The 26,852-nt window shown below is 40.5% G+C and overlaps 1 protein-coding gene across 2 annotated transcripts; it reads left to right on the forward strand.

Annotated features, from left to right (window-relative positions):
- Positions 1-5,288: 5,288 nt before the first annotated feature.
- Positions 5,289-26,852, forward strand: LOC129246077 (uncharacterized). Of its 2 annotated transcripts, none has more exons than XM_054884610.1 (12): positions 5,289-5,693; positions 16,311-16,605; positions 16,733-17,081; positions 17,246-18,329; positions 18,389-18,537; positions 21,736-21,949; positions 22,091-22,478; positions 22,629-22,922; positions 22,985-23,446; positions 25,204-25,401; positions 25,457-26,253; positions 26,320-26,852. In XM_054884610.1, exons 2-12 carry the CDS (start codon positions 16,520-16,522, stop codon positions 26,565-26,567), a joined length of 4,269 nt encoding a protein of 1,422 aa, XP_054740585.1. In that variant the 5' UTR covers positions 5,289-5,693; positions 16,311-16,519; the 3' UTR covers positions 26,568-26,852. The 2 variants fall into 2 exon arrangements, with proteins under 2 accessions (XP_054740585.1, XP_054740586.1); XM_054884611.1 differs by having other exon boundaries at positions 22,988-23,446.

Raw genomic sequence — 26,852 nt, forward strand, 5'->3', positions numbered from 1 at the left:
CAAACAAAAAAACAAAAATACAAAGAAATGCGAGTAAGCAGAGCAGAGAAATGTAAATAATGAACAGGAGCGGAAGTGAGGCATTATTTCCCGTGGAAACTATTTATGTTAGAATTGTGGCAGAAAAAGTTTGATGAAGGGAATTAGTTAAAGGATTCTAGAGTGAAAGTATTTTAAAAATTATAGCTGAGCGCAAAATATTAAAACATTGAGCTCAAATATTTGGTTGGATGTACATATTTTCATAATTCGAAATTCATCTTGAAAGATATACTTTAAATTGATTTTGTACAATATTTTTTTCTAGTTTTATGAAACGAAACTCACCGTAAAAGTCATTTACGAGATTTAGAAAATTTTTAACCCTGATCCTTGTTTTTATAATACTTATTGTATTAGGTGCGCAGCTAAGTTCCCGCTGTTTGTCAATAGATGCCGCCAGCAGTGTGTGCTAGTCGATTCTAACATAACTTAAACATCATAAACCAAGCTTAGACATTTGATAAACAAACTGCTTCGACACATTAGTGATTTTGTTTTGGTATCACAAACTTTTGGTTTTGTGAAAATTTCATTTGCGTGAAGTCTTGGTTTTCCTCTTTCATTCGAAAAAAACGGCGAGAGCTACAAAAAGTGTATGAATATGCTGCTTTAAGTGAAACAACGTGCCGAGATTGGTTCCGTCGCTTCAAAGACGGTGATTTTAATGTTGACGACAGTCCGCGTGCAGGGAGGCCAAAAATCTTCGAAGACGCTGAATTAGAGGCATTGCTCAATGAGGATCCGTGTTAAATGCAAGAAGAGCTTGCTTGAGTATTAGGAGTGACCCGCCAATCCATTTCCAAGCGATTGCATGCTTTGGGAATGATTCAGAAAACAGAAACAGGAGACTTGGGTTCCTTATTAGTTAAAACCAAGGGATGTTGAGCGTCGTTTTTTCGCCTGTGAACAACTGCTCCAGCGGCAAAAAAGGAAGCGTTTTCTTCATCGCACCGTGACGGGTGATGAAAAATGCATTCATTACTGCAATCCAAAGAAAAGAAAGTCATGGGGACTACCCGGTTATGCTTCAACATCGTTCCATTCATATGAAGACATCAAAAAATGGCTTGATCCGTGGATAGCCTCAAAAGAAGACAGTTTTACCGCGACGGTATACGAGATCTATCATATAGATGGGAAAAGGTAGTAGCCAGCGATGGGCAATACTTTCAATGATTCACTTGTAACCATTTTTTCAGAATAAAGTTGTATTTTCATCATCAAATTCATTTTGAATGTTCATCAGAAGAGTTTCAGCAGCCACAAAGCTCAATAAAGTAAAAAAAATTGGTTAGCCCCAAAGCTAGGGTATAACTTTCTTTATACTTGAACCTCCCACAGTCTCTAAAGTAATCAGTGATAGATGTTTTTTTTTATTTCAATCAGCTTGAAGACTATGTCGTGTATTTTTAGAGCAATTCCGCACAAAAGTGGTAGATTTTTCGGTTTTTAATATTTGTTTTCCGAAGTCAGTACTTACAGTCAGTATTTACAGTACAGTATAATAGTCAACGATATTAAAAGCATACACTTGTAAGCCTGAAAAATCAGGGTTTTTTGAGAATTTTTTACAAAGAACGATTTTATTCAACAAATACAATTTTTAATTATTCAAATAATGTCTACTTTAAAATTAATTATAGCACATAAAGTTAGTGAAAGTATTGAAGTGCTCGGCTCCTGCAGATGATCTCTCAAGCGTCCTCCAAAAAAAAAGTGTTCGGAGATGGACAAAATATCTCCGGTTTGGATTATCTGAAATCGAAAAACTAATTAGATTATTTTTGTGGATAGATAAAGCTAGGTATTAATCGAAGGAATAGTCAAAATTTTAGGAAAAAAATCGAGTTTTCTACAAAAATTTTCGCGAAAAATTGCCTAAAAAAAATTGAAAAAAATCATCAGAATTCTTATTACTTCAATTAATACCTGGAGAATATATCTGAGAAGGTTGTGTTAAAATTTCAAGACGATCGGTTCAGCCGTTTTTGAGAAATCGTGCCCACCGACGGTTATGAGAAAAACGCGTTTAAAATTTGAAAAGCACTTTGCATAAGGTAAAAATTCTCTGAAACGCCTTTTGAAATTTGCGTGTAACTTGGAAAATATTCACCGGAACGATATTAAATTTTCTCTGTGCATTCTTAAATATATGTACATTAAGAAAATGAAATAAAAACAAAATCGATTTTTTGGAAATTCTAACTGTATATAACCCCGTTTTGATCTCCTTTGTAAATCTCGAGATTACGAGATTTTAACAACATTGACCTGCGCCCCAGAATTTTTCGCGACATAAGTACGAATATCGTATTCGTTGTGAAGGCGGTATTTCACACTAAAAAAATTCTTTTGCTGTGTTTTGTTTCTTCCATTCAGTTGTGAGTTACGGGGAGTTAGCAATGGAAGTTAACAAAGAGAAAACTCCGTACATTTTACACTTTTTTTTTTTGACAAAGGTGAGAATGCAGGCCAGGCCGCTGAAAGTGTGAATGGTGTTTGTGGTGCCGACAGCAGATACTTTAGCAACTAATTACCTGCAACCTCTGTTTTGTTTTTTTTTGGTTTCGTCGGTTCCGTTTAGGCATTTTTGATGTTAAAGAAAATGTTGATAATGTCAAAAATGTCGATAAAATCACAGAAATAATCGAAGTTTACCAGCATTTTAGTAGTCGTAGCATGGCCCAGGAGCTAAAGATCGATCACAACAGTTGTAAACCATTTTCGCTAAAATTTTACACAAAAGTAATGGATTTCTTTTCCCCATACTAATATATAAGATACAAGTCATCTAAGTTGAAAAATTTGGTCTATCCTTCCTTGCGAGTAATGTTTAAAATACATATCACACTTGGACTGAAATTGAAATTTGAAATTTGAAAAGGTCGAGCCAAGGAGCACCAGAAGATTTGGTGGCGCCTTAAACGCTGAAGCTAAAAAGCCCATTGTATTTAAAGCTCTGGAAAGGGGGTAGATAGTCAAGGAGGGAAAAAGAAAAGTATCAGAGAAAGAGATAGGAAAGAATAGAGACAGAGATAGAGATAGGGCACTTGGACTACCTTTACAACTTCATTAAAGAAGCTGTATTCAAGAAAAAAGCATAGCTTCATTCCAATAACTAAAATTTTACAATAATTTTAAACCTGATGTGAAGGAGTTTCGGCAACGCATAGGTAGTTTCGATTCATAGTTCATTCATTAAAAAACCTTAATGGAAGTTTATTTATAGTTTTAGGATCAATAATTTTATACATAATTATATTATTATAATTTTTTATATGTATAGTATTTTTTTTAACTGTTTCTAGTTTCAACTTATTATTTTGCCAAAGCGCGCACACACTTTCTGCTAAGTAAATTTCAAAGCTTAACAAACTCGCATTTCACGCGCCCCATGCAGCTTTGGGCCCATTCGCATTGTCTGGTAGATGTTGCACGACTCGGGTTTGAATTGCGTACGTGTTTGTGTGTGCGAGAATGGGCAAGTGTAAGGAAATTTGCCGCTCCAACGCAGGGGTTGCGAATACCAACAGTCGCCGAGTCAGTTGCTTGGTACATCTCAAACGTTGCGGACGCATTTCCGGTGAACGGAAAATAACGGGACGTGCGCTTACTATACCCAACACAATCAACAAATCACTGAGAAACACACACGCACATACATACATACGTGCATACGCATATTGCGAAAGGGAAAGAAGGCAGTCGGTGAATACATTGAGACTGGAAAAATTTAATCTATTGTCAAATTGCAGTAATACTCGTTGGCGGCTGGCCATCGTTGCGGCAATATTGCATTTTTCACGCTTTTTAATTGTTTTATTTCGTAAACAATTTTCGCTTCATTTGCAAAACGTAATCGTCGAGATCATTGGGAAAAACTTGCACCGCAAATTTCGGTGGAGATGTGCAAAAATGTGTAAGAATATAAAGAAATCAGATGCAATTAATATGTGAGCGATAGACCGTTGAATGAAAATTGGCTGAAAATTTTAGAAAATTGTTTCAAACAGCCAGACGCTGTTTATGTGTGTATAAGCAGATATTTGTGTGTTGGCTGCTGGACGTAAACGGAAACGAAAGGCGGGTGCGCGGGGAGACCATTGGGCAGCAAAAATGTGCGGAATACGGGTAAAGGTGGAAAATGTGTAAAATTTGTGGAAAATTGTAGAACTGGCGATATTGTGAATATGACGGGCGTTGAAGCGCGTTGGTGCAGTGCAAAGAAATAGAAGGTAAAATAAATAAATTAATTGGTAAATCAGTGTGGTTTATGGCAAAAGCCATATTTTGTCTTTGTAACTTAACCTTTTTTTTTTTAATCTACAAAAATTGTGTGCATTATAAATTTACATTGTAAGAAATGTGCGGAGGTCTTTCTCCAATGTAATTCAAAAATCATGATTTATGTGTTTGTATTGATTTGCGCACGTGTGCGTTGATAAACATATAGATTTGCATTGGTATGTGTACCCACATATGTATGTATGTACATAATGCAGATGTATGTGCGAAAAAATTGATACACCACAGAAAATTCCGACAGAATTGAAAAATTCTACCGAGAAGACGAGAAATTTCACTACCAACAACAATAACAACAACTAAACATCCAAACCAAGCCAACGCTATCGTCGCTACCAACAAAACAACAACACCAAATAATTTGAACCATAATAACGCAAATAACTACAGTAGCAGCATTAAAGCAACAAACAATTACAATAAAAACAGAAGCAACAACCACCATTACCACCAACAACCCACCCTCAGTGCATTCGCACTCACTCATAATCACAGTGAGCTCGCCCCTTCTACCGCCACCATCAAACGCTGCCAACGTCTTTTACTTGAACGCGTCTACCAACAAACAACCCACCACCACCCGCAACCACTCTCCGCTTCGACGCTGATATTACGCCAGCGATATAGTGCGCATCCTGTGAGCATCCTCTTTGCTTGTGTGCCAGCAAACAGTAAATCAACGCAAGCAGACGACCGACCAACCCCCCAAAAACAACCAACATCGAAGCCGAACGCTGTCAAGCCGGCTCTGTAGGCGTTCACACACACACACACACACACACACACATGCAGATCAACTTACTCATACACAAGCGCTCTATTTCTTGTTCTCTTTGGCGTTCGAGTATGCTCGTCACGCGCTCTCCATTGCTAGCTGTAAAATACAAAAAGTAAATGATATTTGATAACACTAATAAAAACAACACTATAAGTGAGTGAGTAGTGAATTCCGACTTCTAGTGCAGTCGCAACAAAAATAAACAAATAAATTGAAGGTATACAAAATTGTAAGCGGCAAACGGTAAACAAACAGAAAGCAGATAGAAAGGAACAAAACCGACAAGTGGAGAGTGGGGCGCGAGTAGGCGAAAAAGAGCGACAGCAAGCGGGGGTGGTAGAGTGGCGGAGGTGCATTTACAACGGCAACTATTAAAGTTTTCTGCTTTACATTTTCTTTTTGTTTTGGTTTTTATCGCATTGACTACCTACTTATTGCTGTTGTTGCACACGTTTCCGCTTTGTCACTGAAACAAAAAGCAAAAGGATATGAAGGATATAGTAACTAGGATGATGCTGATGATGATGAGGATGATGCGATGGCAGCTGCAGAATTCGCAAAGGATAAGGTAAATGATGCCGCATTCCGGCACAGCAAAACACAAAAACAAATATAGCACATGCACACACACAAAAATACAAATAGTAAGTTTTCTTTTGTTTGTGTTGAAGGCATGTATGTCCACACATACAAGTCTGGATATTTATGTTGGCACACAAATGGATTTGTGCAAATACAGTGTATCCTTCCATTTTGGGTAGGCTTTACTAACTCGGCATACCTCCTCCTGCAAGTGAGTTGAAATAGTATACACCTCCAATGTAGTTACATAGTTTACAACTATTGCGCACTCGGCGGCGGCGAAGTGAAGGAGTTGAGGGGCGTCGAGTGATACTTTGCTGGCACTGCAGGCGCTCCTTTAGTTCATTCAGTGGGTCGTTAAAGGAAGGGCGCAGCTGCATAGTGAGTGACGTGGCGTGGCGCGGCATGGCATGGTAACTTTTGCATTGAATTTTTCTTATCAGCATAAAATGCTCCCTGGAGGCTTTTCAGCTTTTCAACTACACACCAATGACAAGCGCACTGCAATAACAAACAGTAGCTTTACGTGCTGTCTGTATGTATTAAGTGTAATTTTGCAACGAAACGCTCGCCTATCACACAGGCCCATATCGTATCCCTTTGTGTGTGTGCCCGCCACCCGCACCACGTCGCGCATCTACATTTCTTGCTCATCTTCTATTAGTGAACTTCAGCTTGTGCTTTTCTATTCGTACATTAATTTGAAATTTCGCTAACACAAATGATAAATATAAATCTGTATCCTCCTCGTCTATCCAAAGCGCACCGAATAGCACATTTTCTAAGATTTCATTCTTTCTTTCTTTCCTTATTTTTATGATGTTGTAGTGCCATTTCTCGGATGATCTCATGCTTGGTTGATGATTATGTCAGGATTTGAATGGCAACGGATAATGATGGCATGCAATTGCAAATGTGCCCCAATAGTGTAATCAGAATCCCCCCAAAAGTGTAATACTCCGAGTTGCTAGGGAAACTGGGGAGCAAAGATAGGAGCGTACGATATTTAAAGAAATTCGAGTTTAAAGTATAACTTAACTTGGTTTAGAATACAAGAAAAGCAATAAAAAATGGCAGTATTTGAGGAAAAGGTTTTTATTGTGTTCATTTGAATAAAACTGCCTTCTCACCGATTTGCGAAAACGAAAACTTGCTACAATTGCTTTCACTCAAATCGCTGGTAGTCATTTATACTTTATGAAATACTGCCCTATGTTTGCATGTTTGAATGAGTTGTTATATAAATGTAAAAAAATTAACTTTCAAAGGACTCAGATTAACGCTGTGGAGAGCTGGCAACGCGGAGATTAACTGGATCAGTTAAATAGTTTAACATTACAGTGGCATTTAACAGAGTCATAACAGAGGCATTTAAAAAAAAAAGTGTGATTCGATTACTGAGTCTACTTTTGCCACTTACACTTGTAAGCCTGTATTATGGCCATTTATCACTATTAGTGATGATTGGTGACTCTTGTTGTTGTTGTTGTTCTTGTTGTTGTTGAAAAGGTTGAATATTTCTACTGAAATAAAGACTTAAAATTGAGAAATCTGTGCGTCTCCCTAATACCAGCAGTGTCTGCCAGGCGGAAATACTGGCAATTGGAGAAACCTGTAGGCTACTAATCGCAGGTTTCTCTTTCAAGGGCAATATCGTTATTCTTTCGGATAGCCAAGCTGCAATCCAGGCACTGGGTTTGGCTACAACAACCTCTAAAGTGATGGAACACAGTAGGAATAGCCTCACCACCTTGAGTGAAAACCATAAAGTTACCTTAATCTGGGTCCCAGGACACCGGAACATTGAAGGTAACGAAAACGCAGATGAATTGGCAATCTGCTATGAATAACGCTCCCGCAGAATCGATATTCACACCCCTAGGAGCAGTCAAGAGTATAATTTCCCTAAAATACCTCCGAATCGCAGATTGTAGATGGAGAGACCAGACGAAATGCAAAATTAGCAGAACGTTATGGCCTACCTACAACCTCAAGCAAACACCGACATTAATAAGCATGAAACGTCGAGACGCCTGGACACTAACGGCAGTCATAACTGGCTTTTGGTCTATCAGAGAGCAAGCAGCCAAAATGGGTATCCCTCACAGTTGTAAACAACCGGAGAAAAAGGAAACAATCTTCCATTTCCTCTGTGAATGCCCTGCCCTATGGAATGGCAGAATGTTAACATTGGGCCAACCGCTGCTCGAGAGCCTCGAACAACTGTCTGGCGTAGATGTCAACAACCTAATAAGGTTCTTAAACCGCACAGACTGGATATAGTCATGCTGTAAACAACCGTTAAGCAAGCTGGTAACGAGGCTGTGTCAACAAAATGGTGCGGAAGCACTAGTTGGATTCTGGAAGAATCACCACTTTAACCAACCAAGCAACCTAGGTAATTCGTCCTCTGGATGTTGTACGACGCCCATCTTTTACTTGTAGTATTACACGTATTTATTTGCATCCACCTTCTTTCGGCTTAAGTATGGTAGTGCGAAGCAACGAATGTTTTTATTGTGTTAAAAGGGGTAGTAACCTCCACCGCCTCTGCTATGTCTAGTGCCGAACCTTTTCTTGCTAGCTCATCCGCTATCTCATTACCCCGTTTGTTCTTATGGCCGGGAACCCATGTCAGAGTAATTTCAAGCCAATGACTAAGCAATTAAAGTTCCTCTCTAAACTGTAAGAGTAGTTTGGATGAGGTGGAATTTGAGTCTAAGGTCTTGATAGCTCCTTGACTGTCTAAGAAGATAGCTACTTTTGCACCAACTTTCTTGTAGAAATACGGAATACTGGAATACGCTGGCATAGTCAGGAAGTCGAATTGACTCAGATAGATTGAGCGGATCTGAATGGAAGCCAGCCCCCACAACACAGTTCAACCTAGAACCGTCAGTGTAGATTTGAATATCGTACCTTCCAAACACCTTCCCTTTGTTCCATTCGGCTCTCGGTGGAAAAAGTACATTCTCTTACACGTGTAAAGTGCTATATTCGCTTTCTTTACCCTGTACTCTACATTGGACGTCCACGTTTTTTCCAATCTTCGAAGCACTTCAAAAAATCATTTTTTTTATCTTGTTCAGCTCCTCCTTCGATGCCGTCTTTATCTCGTCAATCGTAGCGTAGCGTCGTGCTTTCATGGGTTTCTTCAGTTTCGGGAACCAGAAAAAGTCACAGGGAGCCAGATCTGGGGAATACGGTGGCTGTGGCATCATTATTTGTTTTTGGCCAAAAAGTCTCGCACAAGCGAGCAGGGACGTTATCGTGATGCAAGAGCCAATTTTTGTTCTTCCACAAATCCGGGCGTTTCTGGCGGATTGCATCGCGTAAATTACGCATGACTTGTAGGTAATATTCCTTATTGACCGTTTTACCCTGTGGCAAGAACTTATGATGCACAACGCCTCTGCAATCGAAGAAAACGATAAGCAAAATTTTTACATTCGACCGAACTTGGCGCTCTTTTTTCGGTCTTGGTTCGTGCAAGAACTGCCATTGAGATGATTGAGCTTTGGTTTCCACGTCATAACAATAAACCCACGATTCGTCACGAGTTATGACCCTCTGGAGCAAATTTGGGTAGTCGCGGGCAGAGTCCAACATCTCATTAGCAATGTTCATGCGATGCTGTTTTTGGTCGAAATTGAGCAGTTTTGGTACGAATTTTGCGGCGACCCGTCTCATGCCAAATCATTGAAAAAAAATCGAATGGCACGAGGCAATCGATAAGTCTAGGTCCTCAGCAACTTCTCTAACGGTGATTCGACGATTGGCCAATACCATTCTCTTCACTTCGTCTGTTGTTGAAGCGCTCGAGCGTCCGGCTCGCTTTTCGTCGTTCACATCTTCTCGGCCTTCTGAGAACATTTTGTAAACGATAAACATTGCTTTGGTCCAAAGTAGCTTCTTCGTATGACACAGACAACATTCGGAATGCATTCACGCACTTAATTTACATATATATATAAATATAAAGTTTTAAATTCGGTATTTTAGTATGGAAAACGAAAATAATATAATAAAGGGTTTTGCAATAACAGGTGTTATTGGTGAATGGATTGCGCTATCGAGAGATGATTAACGGTTTTTTATGACCGGAATTGGTTGGTATTGATCTGGACAACGTTTATTTTCAACAAGACGGCGCTGCGTGCCACACAAGCAACGAAACCATTAATCTTTTACGGGAAAAGTTTCCGGACCGTGTTATCTCTCGAAGAGATGATCACAATTGGCCACCGAGATCTTGTGATTTAACACCTTGTGACTTTTTTCTTTGGAGCCACGTGAAAGAGAAGGTCTACGCCAACAGCCCAGGGTCGATTCAAGACCTTAAATATGGAATTCGGGAGGCTATCGAGCACATAGGGCAGCCACTTTGCAATTCGATTATGGAAAATTTCATGAAAAGGATATTTTCCTGTAAGCGTGGTCATGGTGGTCATTTGCCTGATGTTATTTTCCACTATTAACGACATACCTTCCTCTTTATAATGAAATAAACATCCGATCATTTATTTTAAAAAGTAGCATTTCTCTTTGAATACCAAAATAACACCTCTGTTTGGAAAACCCTTTATATAAGTAAATGCCAACAGTGATCTGGTTCCATAATGCCACTGCATTGATTGCTTGCTTGTGGACTCGACAACCTTTTCTTATTCAAATTTACTGAGATCTAAAGCTAATTCTTAGGGTACTGGACTCAATGGCGGTGCATTCGAAAATGGTGAAGGAATGCTTGGTTTCACTTTCGATCACATTCAAATTCATTGACATAAGGCTCATCTGGGTATCTGGTCATAGCGACATTGGGGAAACTGCTTAGTGGATGAGCTGGCCAGACATGCGAGGTAGTCTCCCCGCGAAAGGAGAGGATTGGGATCCCTTCTACAACCTGCGCTCTACTCCTGCAATGATGGGCTTAGCGTCAACTCAGCGAGCGCTGGACAAACTTGTAAGGTTACCAAATTCTTTTGACCATGTGTGGATCGGAGGCGTTCGAGGAATTTTCTGAGATTGACCTAATCTCAGCTCTCAAATTTCGTGGGTGTCTTTACAGCTTACTACATGCAAGGTATGCATGCGGTGGGACTTGGAATTACTTGGAGTCAATTTTTGCCAGCTGTATGAAGAATGAGGTGTAATGATCTCAGCAGGCTCTTCGTAACAGCCCTGCTGTCATGTGACTAAGATTTAGGCTTCTTGGCGCTCACTTCTTTTCTACGCCTGCTGATATAACAGGCCTTGTTATTAAAAATCTGATTAACTTCATCAGCAGCATTAAGCGGTTAACACAACCGCAAATCGGTCGCCGTTCGTAACCCACAAACACACAATTCGCGTTCCCACGATAGTCGGTTCTACTTAACCGGAACGACCCGGATTTATATTCGGCTAAGGACTGTCACTTCAGCAGCATTGCCAATACTCGTATATATATGTATATGGAGAATTTTTATGCTGCTACAACGATAACAACAAAAACACGATTCGCAATTCGACTGGCGAGTCCCCCCGTGACGTGGCAGACGAAGTTCTCTTCACAGTTTTGTGTCATGGTTGATTTTTTTCGTACATAATCAACACAATCTCAGTTTTTTGGTAAAAATTCCACAAGTGACGATTGCCCATCAGCTGATTCGGCCAGATTCGCTCAGTGCCTAATAACGATCTTACGGGAGCTTACCTTTGAAATCTTTTCGCTATGCACTTTATTACACTAAAATTTAATGGGCTGTAAAACTGCACTCCAAAAATATATCTAGGAACCCTACTTAAAGGCCATGGAATCGGAATAAAAAGTTTATGGAATTTGATCATTTTTTTATAAAATTTGATGTATAGCTAAAATGGATTTACAGGTTTTTGTTAGAGCCATACTTTTATACAAAAATAATGACCTTTCAAAAAAAAAAAAAAAATCATAATTGATGAAAATGTTATTTGTGCTATCATTTTGTCGCGGGGTGCTTGTATTGACATACATTTAAAATTGTAGAAAAAATAAAGTAACCTTCATAAATTTTCCATGTCTTTGATTGCCGTAATTTAATACATAATTGCATTTCACATTAAGCCCTAAGGAGTGGAAAAATCGTTAGTTCAAATTATATTAAATTATTTTTTATATGGCACAGGATATGCAGTTCTCTGAACTCGGCTGCTTGTGGCTTCTAAAATCAGTGTAAAAAATGTAGCTGTCATATGCGCCCCGCACAGGCGGGTGGCACCGGATATTCAGATACTGTTACACATATTACTTCCATAACTGTTGTTGTGCGTGTTCAGCGCCGATTGGGTCTACATCGAGGCATACCTTCGTACGAATTTACCCCACAAATTGATTGTATTCCAGCCAGTTTGACTCCAAGTTGGCATGTTGGCCTGTCTATATATACGCACACATACACACATATGCGCTTACTCGTGCACACTTACATGCCTGCTCACATTCCGGCATATCCGCCTGTCGACCGCTTGATATGAGACGTTGACAGAACTGGAACAACGCCAGTTATTGTCTCGAGCTCAAAGGCATGCAAAATAAAGTGAGTGGGGGTGTTACATAAAATATCCGCACATACGAAGAAATTGAAAATCGCTTTAACAGCCTATTTGGCAATAAATTTTGCATGAAGCAATTTTAGTGGTGTTAGTGGTGGATAGTTGGATAGTTGAAGAATGAAAGGAAGAAAAGGATCTATTGCGTAATTTAAGCGTCAATCAGTTATGGGGAAAATCAGAGCAATGAATGGCTGGCTGTATGGCGAAAGAGGTTGCGCATAATTTTCTGAAGAAATCGCATTTGAGTTTCCAGAAAAGCTGCATATTTACTACCGTTGCTTAAATCTAAACTCGGAGAAAGAAAATTGATACCAATTTTCTACTTTTCTATGTAAAAAATATAATTGTAAGACAAGATTTTTCGGATATTATTAACTGAACCACGTTGCTATGAACTTTTAAAGTGCACTGTCTTATACTTGACCTTTGTTTTTTTTTTTTTTTTATCTGATTTTATCTGATTTCTTCTCATAAATATCCGGTTGCTAAACACACCGCCATATTTTTGTTTTCTGAAAATATAGTTCATATTACAACAAAACCCATATAGTGCTAAGTCTCAAGGATAGTATAGGATAAATGGCTGCCCTTGCGAGGGATCCACTTGGATAAAAAAATCAAAATTCGTCCGTTGTGATACCATACAGGGGGAGGAGGAGAATATAATAAAACGAACCCAACAGGTGAAAAAGGTAGAGGGACTTTGGATTACAGGATGACGACCAACAGTGGCGATTTACGTTCGTATTAACCGCTTCAAGCTACTGATGCATTTCACCAGTTGTGTCCGCAAGTGTAGCAAAAAAGTGATATGTCTGCACCTTTGCCCGACGAGAGCACAGGGCAGGTGAGAAGAAGGTACTGGATGATTCCATCTCATCCCTCAGACATCTTCTGCAGAAAGAACTTGAAGCAATCCCACGTCTTACCGCATGAACACTTAACGCACAATGCCCGTTAAGGATATGTACCAAATTCATGAGCTGCGGCTTTATTAGCCTTAGTAGTTCCCTCGAGCGCCCTCGACCGACCCATGGACAGTAGGATCTCGCGACTTTGCTCGTTTCCGCGCTCGCTGAATAGAAACGAGGACCATCTCCTCAAGAGTAGACCAAAGCTTCGCAGAGGAACCGCAATCCGCTCGTTTTGCAATGAAACCGTCTCCAGAGTCCTCTGTCTAGCCACTAAAGTCTCAAAATTTGTACAATATTTCGAAATTTTTTTCAAAATGCGTCAAAAATTATACTTTTTGAGCAGAATGTTTAGAGTTTTTGTGGGTATGCAGCTTTATAACCCCTTGAATTTTAGTAATTTAGAAAGCTCAAGTTCTAAGCGACTAGAAAATACTATTGATTTTTGATAACATTTTTGAGGTACTACTCTTTTTCTTCCATACAAAGTAAATGCTCAAATTTCTTGTACGGAAAAAAGCCAAGCAATGTCAACAATTAATTAATTACTATAGAGATATGGATTTCCAGCTCAAATAGTCTTTTGGGTTGCTGACTAGTGACATCCCAAAGTGTGTAATTATTATTAACGGTACAGCACTTCCGCTCTGACGACGCCATGACGCGGATCCAAATTGGTCAACTCTTGTAAGGAGGAGATTAAATCTTTTGTGTGTGTAGGTAACATTTCTCTGATCTGGGTTCCAGGACATAGGAACATAGAGGGAAATAAAATTGCTGATTAGCTTGCCAGGAAGCGGACTGAATTGGTATCAGAGTTCTCCCACCCTGTCATCGGCATCCCCCTGAGTGTTGTTAAAGGGAAATCGCACAACTTATTTCTCAGAAAAGCACAGGCCAGATGGCGGTATTTCGAAAATCCTTTGACCTCAGTACAACAGAAGCAGGACGCAGATAGTCCACGCCATTCAATTTCCAAACAAATAGCTGTGCATACCGGCCATTGAACGATCGGAACTCACGCAGAAAAGTTGGGTTTACTATTCAATTTCCATTGCAGAAACTGTGGGGTCCTTTCAGAGAAGGAGTCTATTAAGCATTTTTTCTGTAAATGTCCGGACTTGGTATCTAGACGATTAAGGTGACTGGGTGCTCCTTTCTTCGATAGTGCGCCAACCTAACTCCCATCAATCTTCTCCATTACTTCAAAAGCTCTGGCTGGCTGTAGCCATCTGCTCCTTGGAGGTCTCATAATGATATCAAACGGCGATTTAGTGTTATTTGGGGAGTTCCAGTCTGGTACTTCAAACATTTCATCTACCTACTTACGTACAACACTTCCGCATAGGAATCACTACCAATTTAATTGAAAGGGATGATTTTGATAAAAAAATGGTAATCTTGCAGCTTGTGTCTACTGCAGTACAATCAATCTTCCCACCTATCGCCGGCACTGTGTAAAGGGCACATTGTCAATAAACCGATAGGTCCTTATGAGCGTGGCTTCTGGTCTGGCAAATTCGCTATTGGCAAAATTTTTACAGTTCCTGGTTCGCCCTTTCAATATTGAACGAATTGTTAACCTGGTTCGATTTCGCATCTTCACTGCCTTCCAAGAACTAGGAAGAAAAAACAACCCAAATTATCAAAAGACATGTCAAACGTTCTCCAACAAGATAATGCGCTGGTTCATTCGCTGGCTCCACCATGCCGAATGAGTTGGTGTGTGTTCACCATTCGGGAGTGCGTAGGATCAAATCTCTAGGCATAGAACATCAAAATGATAGAAAACATGTTTTTTAATAGCGGTTGCCCTTTGGCAGGTAACGGCAAGTCTCCGAGGGTATTTCTGCCGGAGTCGTTTTGAAACTGTGGAACAACATCAAGACGCACACGCCAAATAGGAGTGAGAGCTCGGCTCGAGAAGTTTCCGGCAAAGTATAAAATTACAGCGTTAGATCATTCGTCTTCTTCAACAGAACTTGCGCTAAGCGACTTCTACCTGCTTCCTAGCGAGAAATCTACAAGAAAGGAAGCCATATTTGAAGCAATAGAAGAAAGCTTTCAAAACTATTTCTAAAAAAATAGAAGTGGTCTTTGGTTACGCCGTGCTTCTCCTTCGTCTCACTTTGAAGCGGATTATGATAAGACGTTCATTCACCGGAGTAAGCAAGAGTACTTGGTAGCGAAATCACTCATCCACTGCCAATCCGACACTGAATTAGTTATTCCTTACATGGACACAACTGCAGTAGACGACGCAATACCCAAAGATCTTTTTAACTTGTCTCGTTCATCGTAGGGTTTGAGGGACAGAGGGGCCAGTCTTTGCTTTAACAAGTACATTAACTACCAGGGCCATCTTCTGCATTAAGGGGCCGAATATTTCAGGTGCTTGTTCTCAAATCGTGGTACTTAAAACGTTTGGAATGGTCGTCAACAAAGGTGAAGGGTTTTATTAGAGGCTCTGTTTGATTTTCTTATTGAGAAGTTGTTTTAAGGATGTGGATCTCAGCTATGCGGCAGGATTTAAATTTTAAGTAGACATTTATATAGCTGGCCACAGCATCTGGTAGATAGATGCTGTAAGCTTGAATGGTCGAAGGTTCCACAGGTTTTATTTCCGCATCTCGCACACTGAGTTTCGAAACTGCTTTCACGCAATTGGGTCAGGTTTTAGATATAATTTTTTGTTTATGAATTCAGCAGAACAATTTAAGAGTAAACTTCTAATGAATTTTGAGAATCTTGAGTTTGATGAAACGAAAAGGATATCTAAGGGAAGTATACCTGTTCAAACTATGTGAAAATGTCTTCGGAACTCAAAAGGGTACATATAAAAACTGAATATAGAAGTCTTCAAGGCTGTAATCATGGCGTATTGCATTTGAATTGAGATGTCAAATAACTAAAATATAATACAAAATCATTTCGGCAGTTTTCTAAGCAGAAGAAAATTGATGGCGTTGAAATCCTCTCAACATAAATTTTTAATGCAAGGATGGAGTTTTACAACTTTTTTTCGTATGACGACCGACCAGGTCAAATGCACATACACCTCTTACATTTGTGAATCGAATTATTTCATATTTAACTCCTACTTTTTCTATATCCTCCAGCTCCTTGGTGCAATATTTGACGAAATCCGTCCATTGTTGTCAACTTATACAGGAATAAAATTGAAATTAAAAACAATTAAGCAATGCTGAAGTCAATAACTAAATAATAAGTTTATTCTAAAAGAAACCAAAACCAAAACCAAAACCAAAATAAAAATTAAATATTAAGTTTCGTGGAAGGAGTAGCAACTACATAAAATCCGGACGCGATGTTCGGCTCAAAATTACGTTCATGGATGGAAAACCACATTGGGCGGCCGCGTAAGAAGGGCGCCAAAAATAAAGCCGCAAATAGGTAAAATAAAATAGTCGACTGCTCGTACATTTAAAAACATTTCCAACTTCTGCTTTGTCAGCAGAGCCAAAACAAACACTCATTTTATTTTTTTGCTATTTTTTTGCCGCATTTCCCTTTTCCGCAGCGCTGTCAGTGTCGCCAATGCCGCGGGTTGCAGTCACGAAGCATACCAGCATCAAAATAGCAACAACAAGAAGATATTCAACACCAATTCGAGCGCTATTTTTACGCTTCATCACGCGCACGGCAATGGCGCGTCGTCTGCGTCAACATCAATCACTGCCAACAACTCGTCCGCGTCCGCGGCGCCGACAATGACAACGGTAATGGTGGCACCCGGCGCGATGTCCTCATTCGGTGCTAATCATCACAATGGCGGTGGCGTGAGTGGTGGTGGAGGCGGTGGAAATGGCTGCGGCAGTGTTATTGCGAGTCCAGTCAGACGACGAGAAGTCTCGCCTATTCAAGGCCATGTAAGTTCGCACAAAAAATGTTGATGGATAATAGCCCACTTAGATGTCCGTGGTGTTGGGCGACCATGAGTATTGGGGTCTGGGGCGCGTGTTTTATGTTTGATTAATACTCCGGGTTTTTCTTTACTTTCCTTTTTTCTTTTTGTTTTCCTGTCCTCGTTTAGACACAGAGCCGTTTCGGATGGCAGTCACCGGATCAGGAGACAGTCACTTCGCCAAAATCTGACAATTTCCTGTATGCGCCACAACATCGTGTACGCAGTCAGTCGCATCACTCTAACCACCACCACCAACAACAACAGCAGCATCCCTATACGGCGCCAAATAGCAAAGATAATTCAAGTGATGATCGCTCACTGCAAGCAAAGTCTTACACACAATCGTATAGCCATCACTTACAACCACAACAACACCAACAAAAACAACAGCAACAACAACAGCTGCAACAAAATACTTTGCAGCATCAACAACAACAACCACATCCCGCCGATTGCTCATCATCATCAATTTCATCGTTGTCATGGTCTACTGGCTCCAAGGAGCCCTCAATGAATTCCAGCAGCAATCACAACAACAACATAACTAACCAGAATAGTAGCAATAATAATAGTTCACTGTCGAAGCCACTACCTACGCCTGAGCCGCAAAATTCCAGCGCCACCGATTTGCAACACTTCGAGGAGGATCCCAACACTGTACACTACGAGGAAATACGTACTATTTTGCGTCATCCGGAGCACTGCAGCGCCAGTTACAATAACAATAATACCAACCCATTCTTAATACATGAGCGCCCAAAATCAGAACAGCTCTCAACATTCACGCCCGTGCGTTCGCTCTATGCGGATCGTCGTTCGCAAGATGATGCCTCCAATCGCTACGGCCGCCTGCTGCCATCGAAAATTCAAAGCTGCAGCAATTCGAATGACAGTTTGAATGCGAATGCCTCTATGACATACATGAGGAGTGGTAGTGCGGAATACATATCGCAGCAATATCAACATCCCAGTATCGGGGTGATGGGCGGCATGTCAGGCGAGTTCGGTGCTACACATCAGGGTGGTCCTTCGAACGGTTTGATGTCGATGCATTGCCAGCGCAGCCGCTTGCGTGGAGGACGTTTTGGCAATGGGCATGCTTTGAATGGATCCCAGCCAATGGCAGGCATGACTGGAGCGCCGCTGCATAGTCTCTCGTCGCCGGAGAGCGCTTACTCGACTGGTTACTCCACCGACGGTACTTCACCAGGTAAGTAAAACAAGGCGAGTTTAGTAGTTAACTGGCTGAAATCCATTTCGTCATACCAGGCGCCATTTACACGCCACCGGAATACTACATAAATATGCGTACCGGCACTCACTACTTTCCGAAGAGCGTCAATTCACTGGCTATTGAGGCGCAACGTTACAAATTTGGTCTGAATAAAATAGAGGAAATGTCACCTATCGACCCAATGGTAAGCAGTGAAGATTTAAGCTGAAGTGTTAAGTTCAGTTTGTAATTTCATTTATTATAGAAGAGGTGTGTTAAAGTTTGGGGATTTGTATTTGTTTTTTTTTTTTTCAAAACCCTTATCAGCATACGAGGTAAATGAATTTATGCTCGGCTTAATTAGGGCATTTTTCGAGGTTTCATATTAGCAGAGCTCTATTTTTTTGTTTTTCTTTTAATTTTCCTCATGTTACACCGTTATTGCGGTTTGATATCTAAACCATTTGAATGCCAAAAGTCGTAACAATGACGTCTTTGAGATGTTTTCCTCAATTATAAGGCAAAATAAAGAATAGACACGAAAAAGACTAGTCGATTGTGTATACTGTTTTTAAAAATGTTCGAAATTTTAGAAGTGACAAAAGCTGTAATGAGGAAGAGAAATATTGCAGAGCAATATGGAGCACCTCCATAATTCAATGATAAAAGGTTCGCTCAGTAAGCAGCTTTCTCGTTATCTCTTGACAAATCGACTCCCTTAGCAAGGCTAGTTCTAGAAATTTTGAGTAAAAGTGGAGGAAAAGTAAAATTTGTAGGAAAAGCATTTCATTTTCAAAAAGGTCTGCTTACGAGCAATAACTCTCTAAAGAGTTTTCATCGGTATGTTCAGGACTATGGTAGTATGACATGAAATACATACCGCTTAAGTCAGGACATGATAGAGTAATTGATGTGATGATTTAGAAGAAATTCATGTTTTGCAATTTGCAAGAATAATTGGATAGTCCCGACGCGATTGATAACATTGCATACCTCATTATAAAAAAATAGGGTTGACGAAAGTTGTTTCCAATGATCCCACCTTCCCATAGATGGATGAAATGTCCAGCACACTACCAGCATGAAAATGCTTCTCATAAAAAACCATTTGTCGGAATCGGCTTAAAACTGTAGGTCCTTGCATTTGTGGAACAACATCAAGACGCACGCCACAAATTGGAGGGGGAGCTCTGCCAAACACCTAACAGAAATTTCGCAACTTCGCGATCGGTTTTAAATTTGAAAATTAAAATATAAAAAATAATCTCAGATTAAGTGAAATAATTTCTTGTTTTAATAATAGACTTAACAATTTCCGCTAATAACTTCAAATATTAATTAAAATTTATTTTTTAAACCGTTCGCGGTTTGTTTCCATTTAAGTAAGAAAATACTTTTTTGCTACCATTTTTACCAAAAAGGATTTAATATTTTCCACTTTATTCACCTTCTTAAATGCAATCTTTTGTAAGGGAGTGTTAAAAATCGAATGTCACTAGTGAGCAAACCTTAAATAACACTGCGTTACAAAAACGAACTTTTTTCTGTCCTATGAACCAAATATACCTTTTCGGAAAGGGGAGAAAAAATAAAAATACACGTGTATCGGTGATTTTCATGTACACGTCAGAATTTTTTTTTTTATGTATTGTATAAAATATAGAGCTCGTAGTCCGCCTGTGTGAAAAACTTTGGATCAATGGTTAAAACCCTTTTTCCGTGATCCAATCGCGCTGAATTTCTGCAGGCAGACTCGTGGAAATGTTTTTATTATGTAAAATTAAAAAAAAAAATTTGATCAATTCTCAGATTTTCTTGTTTGTGGCTTATTCGCACCAAGTAAAAATTTTAAAAATATTACGAAAAGAGTGGTTAATTCGTTTCAGAAAATATTTAAGACTGCTTATGTTCCTTACTTGTGGTATACTCCGGAAGCCGTGGGCGACTATTGCTATAGAAATTTATGCAAGTTTACTGATGGAAGGTCAACAATAAAGGACTCTGTACCAACAATTTGGCTACCACGTACGGAGCAGTGCAGTGAACTGTGCTACTTTTGCGTAACTTTTACTCAAACTAAAGGGTACCAATACTTTCGCCGCAACAAAATTCGCTCCGCTAATGTAGAATCGGTTATTCCAGCGGTTCTGTACTCACCAGAAGAATGTATAGCGGCTTCAATAGAGATTTTTGATGATGTTCCCGAATTAAGGGATGGAGAACCAACAGTAGCACCAACAATGCTATCAACATTTCTTGCATCGAATGCGAGATGCGGGGAACCAGAAGTATCGGAATTTGTACCAATACCCATAAAAAAATAAAAAAATTCGAGGTTTTATATCTCTATTGTAATGCGGAGTGCAATACCTTTCTTTTGATACCCACATCGGCATATCTCATGCAATTTTTTTTTTATTTCGAACAGGTGGCAACCCTGTGAAACATTGTCAGTGCCAACACCTAGGTGAAAAGTCTAGAAATGTGATACACTATCTGTGTGCCCAATTTCATTCAAATCCGTTAAGCTAATCCTGAGATCGTGCGGCTATACAGATATGCATACAAGAATTGCTCGTTTAAAGTTATAAAATACGAAAAAAAAAATTGTGACGTGTGCATGAAAATCGCCGATACACGTGTATTTTTATTTTTTATCCCCTTTCCGAAAAAGTATATTTGGTTCATGGAACATCTTCAAATATTTTATTCAAACTCAAAAAAAGAAAAGAACAAATATGTTTTACATTAAGGCAGTTTTTTTAAAAACAGGATATTCCTAGCTTAATGTCAGCCGGGTTAACCTAACCTAACTTGAAACTTTTTAACAAGAATTTCTAGAATTTTTCTGGCTACACAGTTTTATAGCCCATTGAATTCTAGCCCAACAAAGTGCAAGTTTCAAATGACTACATTCTGTTGATTTTTGACAACTTTTTTGTGGGTTGTGCCAGGCTTTTTCATCCATATAACAAAAAATTTGAGTACGTACTTTATATGGAAGAAAAGGCGAAAATTAAATAATTTTTTTTTAAATCAACAGTATTTTGTAGTCACTCGAAACTTACACTTTGTGCTGAAATTCGATGGGTTGGAAAAATTCTGTTTAAAAAGTTCAGAGTTTTAATATAAATAAAATTTATATAGGTATTTAAGTTTCTACATAAATTCATATTTGTATGAACAGGCGAATGAATGTAAAAACTAATATTTGTCTTTTTGATAGTTTTTAAACAAATTCAAATAAAAGAAATCTATCAGAAATCAGCTAAAATAGTTCTAATAGTTCGAATCGTATTTCGCTAGACAACATAGGCAAAAAAGGCAGGATATCAAGTGTTTTATTTTCCATTGAAAGCAGTAGCGATTATTCAATTCTCACATCACTTTCCTATTTTCATAGCCAAAGACATCATTCGCCAATGCTTCCGGCCTATACAAACGTGCGGATTCGTATGATATGGGCCAAGGCTGCAGTAACAACAATAGCATGCATCACGAACCTTTCATACCACTGGATGCCCCACATGCCATACAACACACTGGCAACGTTGGACGTCATAGTCCTGTGGGATTGCGTAATGCCATTGTTTTGCCCACCTTGAAGGGTTTTGAGTGTAAGTCCCAATTGTTGTAGCATAGAAGCATAAACAAAATCATTGACTTCGATGAGCCAAATGATAGCTTAATGTCATTGTCAACTACTCTTTCCCCTTTCCCCTCTCTCTTACCTTTTTTTCTCTCTTCCTCACGTGCAGCACCCTCCCCTAGGCAGCGTTGTCGCATACGCACGAATCCATGGTACCTCACATCGGAAGCGAATGCACCCGCAACGGGAAGTGTGAGCGTACAGAACGTGATAGCATTTTTGCCACCACCACCACCAACACAACCACCGCCGACGGCGATGTCAACAACATCCGACACGTCGACGATTTCCTCGTCAGCGCACTCAACTAAGGCGCTCGAGGCGTTAGGCACACCAACGCGGCAACAGAAAGCGGGTAAGATGCTGACAAGTGGCAACGTGGGCGGTGGACGCAGCGAGCTTGATGCCGCAAGCACATCCTCTTCAGGCAAGAGATCTAGCAACGCAACAACAGATGGACGCCGGGTAATGCAGCATAATCAACAGACAAGTGACAAGTAAGTGGCCGGGCAGAAAAGGAAAAAAGCGCAATCGAATACTTCAGTGTACTGCGCTTTATTTCACATGAGTGTAGTTAGTCGAATGAACAGAGAAGACAAACAGAATGCGGCCAAAATTAAAATGCTTCATTCTTATCTGCTTTCCAGGCACAATGGTGGCATGGTGGGCACTGGTTATGAGTCGACGGAGAGCTCGTCATCTTTGACTGAAGTGGAAAATATGCAAAGGACCTACACGCCGAACACAGTGCGACGCAAACGTGCAGAGCAACTGCAAGCAAAGGTGGCACAGCCGCTGGCTGCGATGTTGGCGGACGTATGTGTCGTAGGCGGTGGCAGCAACAGGGAGCCAGTTGTAAGTGACGATGATGCCACGCTGAACGAGATGATGGGCAAATTTGATGAGAGTTACGTTTATGAGAAGGAGACTGACATACTCAGGTATGTGGGAAGAAACAAAAATAATTTAATTGTTGCTTTTTTAACAACAACACTTACTGTAGCAGCGATTCGGACCCAACGGACTGCCCCTCAGACTTGGATACTGGGCAGGATGCCGGCGATGAGTGTGACACCGATGAGCTGCTCGATATAGATTTCATTGATACCTCATCCATGCATGAGGTATCTGAGCGCAAGGAGGTTGAGTGCAATGCGGGCAGCTATTATTACTGCAACCAAAGTCCCAAGCGGAGTTCGATGCGGCAGCATGGGGAGACGCGTGCTTCAGTGCGTTCGCGACGAAATTATCGAAACATGAAGAACTCACAAGAGGCTGGTGGTGGTGTGATAGCACCAGGAAGTGGTTCGCAGCGGCGACGTAAGCGTTTTCTCAAGACACGCAAGAAGAGTGCCGAGAATCGTACAGACCGATCATATTCGCCACACAAGCCGCGACAGTCGCGTAGTGTAGGTGGAACACCGGTCTGTGTGCGAAGACAAAGACATATCATAGCGAAGAATAGGTAAGTATAAGGGAGGGAGGAAGTTAGCGATTTAACGAAGCAGGCAACAAGTTTTTAACGCTTAAGACTTTGCGATTGTTTGTGCGCTTGCAAATATCTGAAATTGTGAAGCGCCTAAAATCACATCTTTTAACGAGGTGCAGTTTTCAAGCGCTTTGAGTAGGTTAGAAAAAGAATTGTAATTTTGTAGGAATGCAGGTTTAGTTTCCCTGGAAAGGATTCAGCGCTAATCAAGACTAGGAGAAGACTGCTTGGGTGTTATTAATCCTGCTCAGGCCTCGCTAACTCTTTGAACCACCTCAGAAACCGGTGAAGTCATATTGAATTTGTCTATTCTTCATACATCTAATATTAAACTCAGTCTAGCAAAAGCCAGAGAAACGCTGAAATATATTATTACTTCCTTGTATTCCTGTTTCAGGCAAGAGACTCACATTGTGTTGGCGTTAACACTGTACTACAAAATCATACTTTTCCCAAAATAACCAGGTTCCGAAAATATATTATTTTTCCGGTACACACTAACGAATTTAACCTTTACACTTTTTCCATTTTGACTAATCTCTGGCGCTTAAGTTGATTTTTATGCTTTGGTGTATTAAGAGACTTATAGTAAAATTTAATGCCAAATATTTTTTAGGTACATTTTAAACCGTTATATCACTCGGCTGTGAGTGCTTCTGATCCTTTCCAGCAAAGGAGACCAATAAGATGCATCTATGGAGTAGTTAGAGGGTTAAAATACTCCATAAAAATGTTTCACTTTGTTTTTCCCAGAGAACTGCATCAAGAATCGCACAATTTCCTATGCCGATTTTGTTTTTTGGTGGGTGAAGGTTTTTTTTTTTTGATGCCTTCGCACTTACAGCGACCGTCGTCTACTGCGTCGTGTGGGGAGACACCCTTCTCGGAACTACATAGTTTCTATGTTACTTCACGAGGGCCCAGAATGGCATCTATAAAGGACCAATTCTATTCACCCACGTCTGAGTCCACCATATTTGTAGCCAGCTTTCATGCTTAAGGCTCGTATTCTTGTGTCTCTATCTGTGCGGCTGCGCTTTGTTGCACTGTGATGAAGTCAATTTTTTTATTTTGTAGTACGTACTTGATGAATTTCTTTACCGCGTTCCAGCTGTCCTAGCGTTCGAGCATTTTGGTAATTATGTTGCTCGGCGCGATGTCGCCAATCTGCTCTCTCAGAGCATCTCTTTTCGCGAGCCGTCTGTTACAACTAAAAAACGTGTGTTCACTTGGAATCGGTTACCTTGCCCATGCGGTATTGGTATCTGCGGAAGTATCCGAGGCTCGAGAGGAACGGAGTTAAGAAGTAGTCACTTCCCCGAAGTTCCTTTGGACCCATTTGTCAATTGATGGAATAAGTTTCGCCGTCCATCTGCCATTCGGTTCACTGTCCCATTGGCTTACCATAAGAATATGCAAGAAGTGGGCACTTTGTCACCCCTAAAAAAATTCAGAGGTAAACTTTGAAATCGTCGATAAATGCATATTTTTTCCTGTCTGTCGACACCCATTGTCGGAATCTTGTATTTTTTTGTGTTGTGCAGTGTAATTGGGTTTGGTCACCCTAGGTAATTCGCCAATGTCAATTGGTCACCCGGTTCGTTTCGCCGAGCGCACATAAGTTCAAGGTTATTATTTAAATTTCTCTCTCTCTCTCTCTCTCTCTCTCTCTCTATTCATCGAGTATTGCCTTGTTTTACACTTTAATTTTATATATTTTCTAATTTTTCTAGAATATATGAAACGTCACCACTTACCAATCGCTCCAGTTCGCTGGTATGCGTGGATGTGTGCGACACCAAACGCTTTATGACAATTGCAGAGAGCGAACGTGCTTTGCTCAGAGCTGACCTGGAGGCCGACGTCAAGTACAGACAACTCATACAGGAAGCCGAATCTTTACTAGTCTCCATGAAGAATAGCATGCAGAGGTAAGCACTCCATATCGCGCAGGAAAAGCCTCAACTAATTTCCACTACTTTTCAGCATACCACGCGACACACCCGTTTCCAGTCCACGCCGTGTAAATCCACTCACCAATAAGCGCGTAGAAATGTTGAAAAATTGTGAGGCAGATACACGACGCGAGCAGTTAAAGCAAGCCCAGCAACGTTCTCTGGATGCAGCCCAGTCTGAGAAACAACAACAGCATGAACTCGCTGCCGCCATCAATCGTCGCATAGATCTACTAAGACATGCGCCAGCCTCTGCACCGAATAGCCCACGTTTCAGTCGTTGCAGTCCACGAAAAACGCATTTGACGAATTTTATCAATCAAAATGTGCCACCAGAGGTGCCGGTGCGTAAGACAGTCGATTTGGCAAAACCACCCCAGTCACCGCAGCTACAGTTAAATGGACGTCGTATGCAGCACAGCCCAACTGCCACCCCGCGGCAAGAGCGTCGCTTCCGCAGCCAATCGCCAGTGCCGCGTCACAAGCGAAGTGGAAACCTAGAGCGAGCGCAAAGTTTTGACAGCGACTCTGAGTCGGAGACTCAACACAAGGTTGGTGGTGGGCAGCAACAGTTTGTCAATGACACCGCAGTCGTGGATGCAGTGAATCACAATTATTTGCCGGAATTTGCGCGCATTTCACGCTACGATGAAGCGGATCTGCGAAATCACAATATGACCAACGTAGAGGCAAAACCAAATGATGCAGTGGTACATTGGCGGTCGGGAATGATGCATGCGTGTCCGCAAAGTGAGCCTTTGAAACGAAAAGTTTACAGTGGAAGCTCGACATTTGAGCGCATCAAAAAGAGTTTCGACTTAGAAGCGGGTGAGTGTTTGGACACAAAATTAATATCACAAATTCGACGGCTAATTACTCATTTGTCTGTTGTAGAAATACCAAAACAAACGATGTTGGCTAAGATACACAATTTGAGGCGTCGCGAACGCCAAAACTCCAATCCACGTTTAGCCACGCGTACCAGCAGTCAGGATCTGCACGATTTTAACTGTGACAGTGAATCAGCTGGCGTTGGCACGCACGAAGAGCAGAAAAAGCAAATGATACTCAGCACTATTGCGGATTTGAAACGCAGTCTAGAGACGCAGAGCGTTGAATTGAATGGTCTCAACGAAGACTAAAAGTTTAAGATAAGCAATTTGTAAAGTAGACATAAGTGTGTAGGAGTAGTTGTGGGGATTTGCAATACAAATACGGGAATGTAATATATATGAATTGGCGCTATAGCATTAAGGCTTTGTCTTTGTATGCAACTGCAATTAAAATTTTGTAATTAAAATGATGTTACGAACTGCGTCACGGATCGAACAATGCCTCCAGAATTTATCCAACCGATGCTAGAATGTGCCGTGTCACCTTGCTATGATTTCACAAGCCTTGAGAGTACTTCTACAATCTCGCTGCTT

Source organism: Anastrepha obliqua, chromosome 4 (genome assembly GCF_027943255.1).
Source record: "Anastrepha obliqua isolate idAnaObli1 chromosome 4, idAnaObli1_1.0, whole genome shotgun sequence".
NCBI classification, from domain to species: Eukaryota; Metazoa; Arthropoda; class Insecta; order Diptera; family Tephritidae; genus Anastrepha; species Anastrepha obliqua.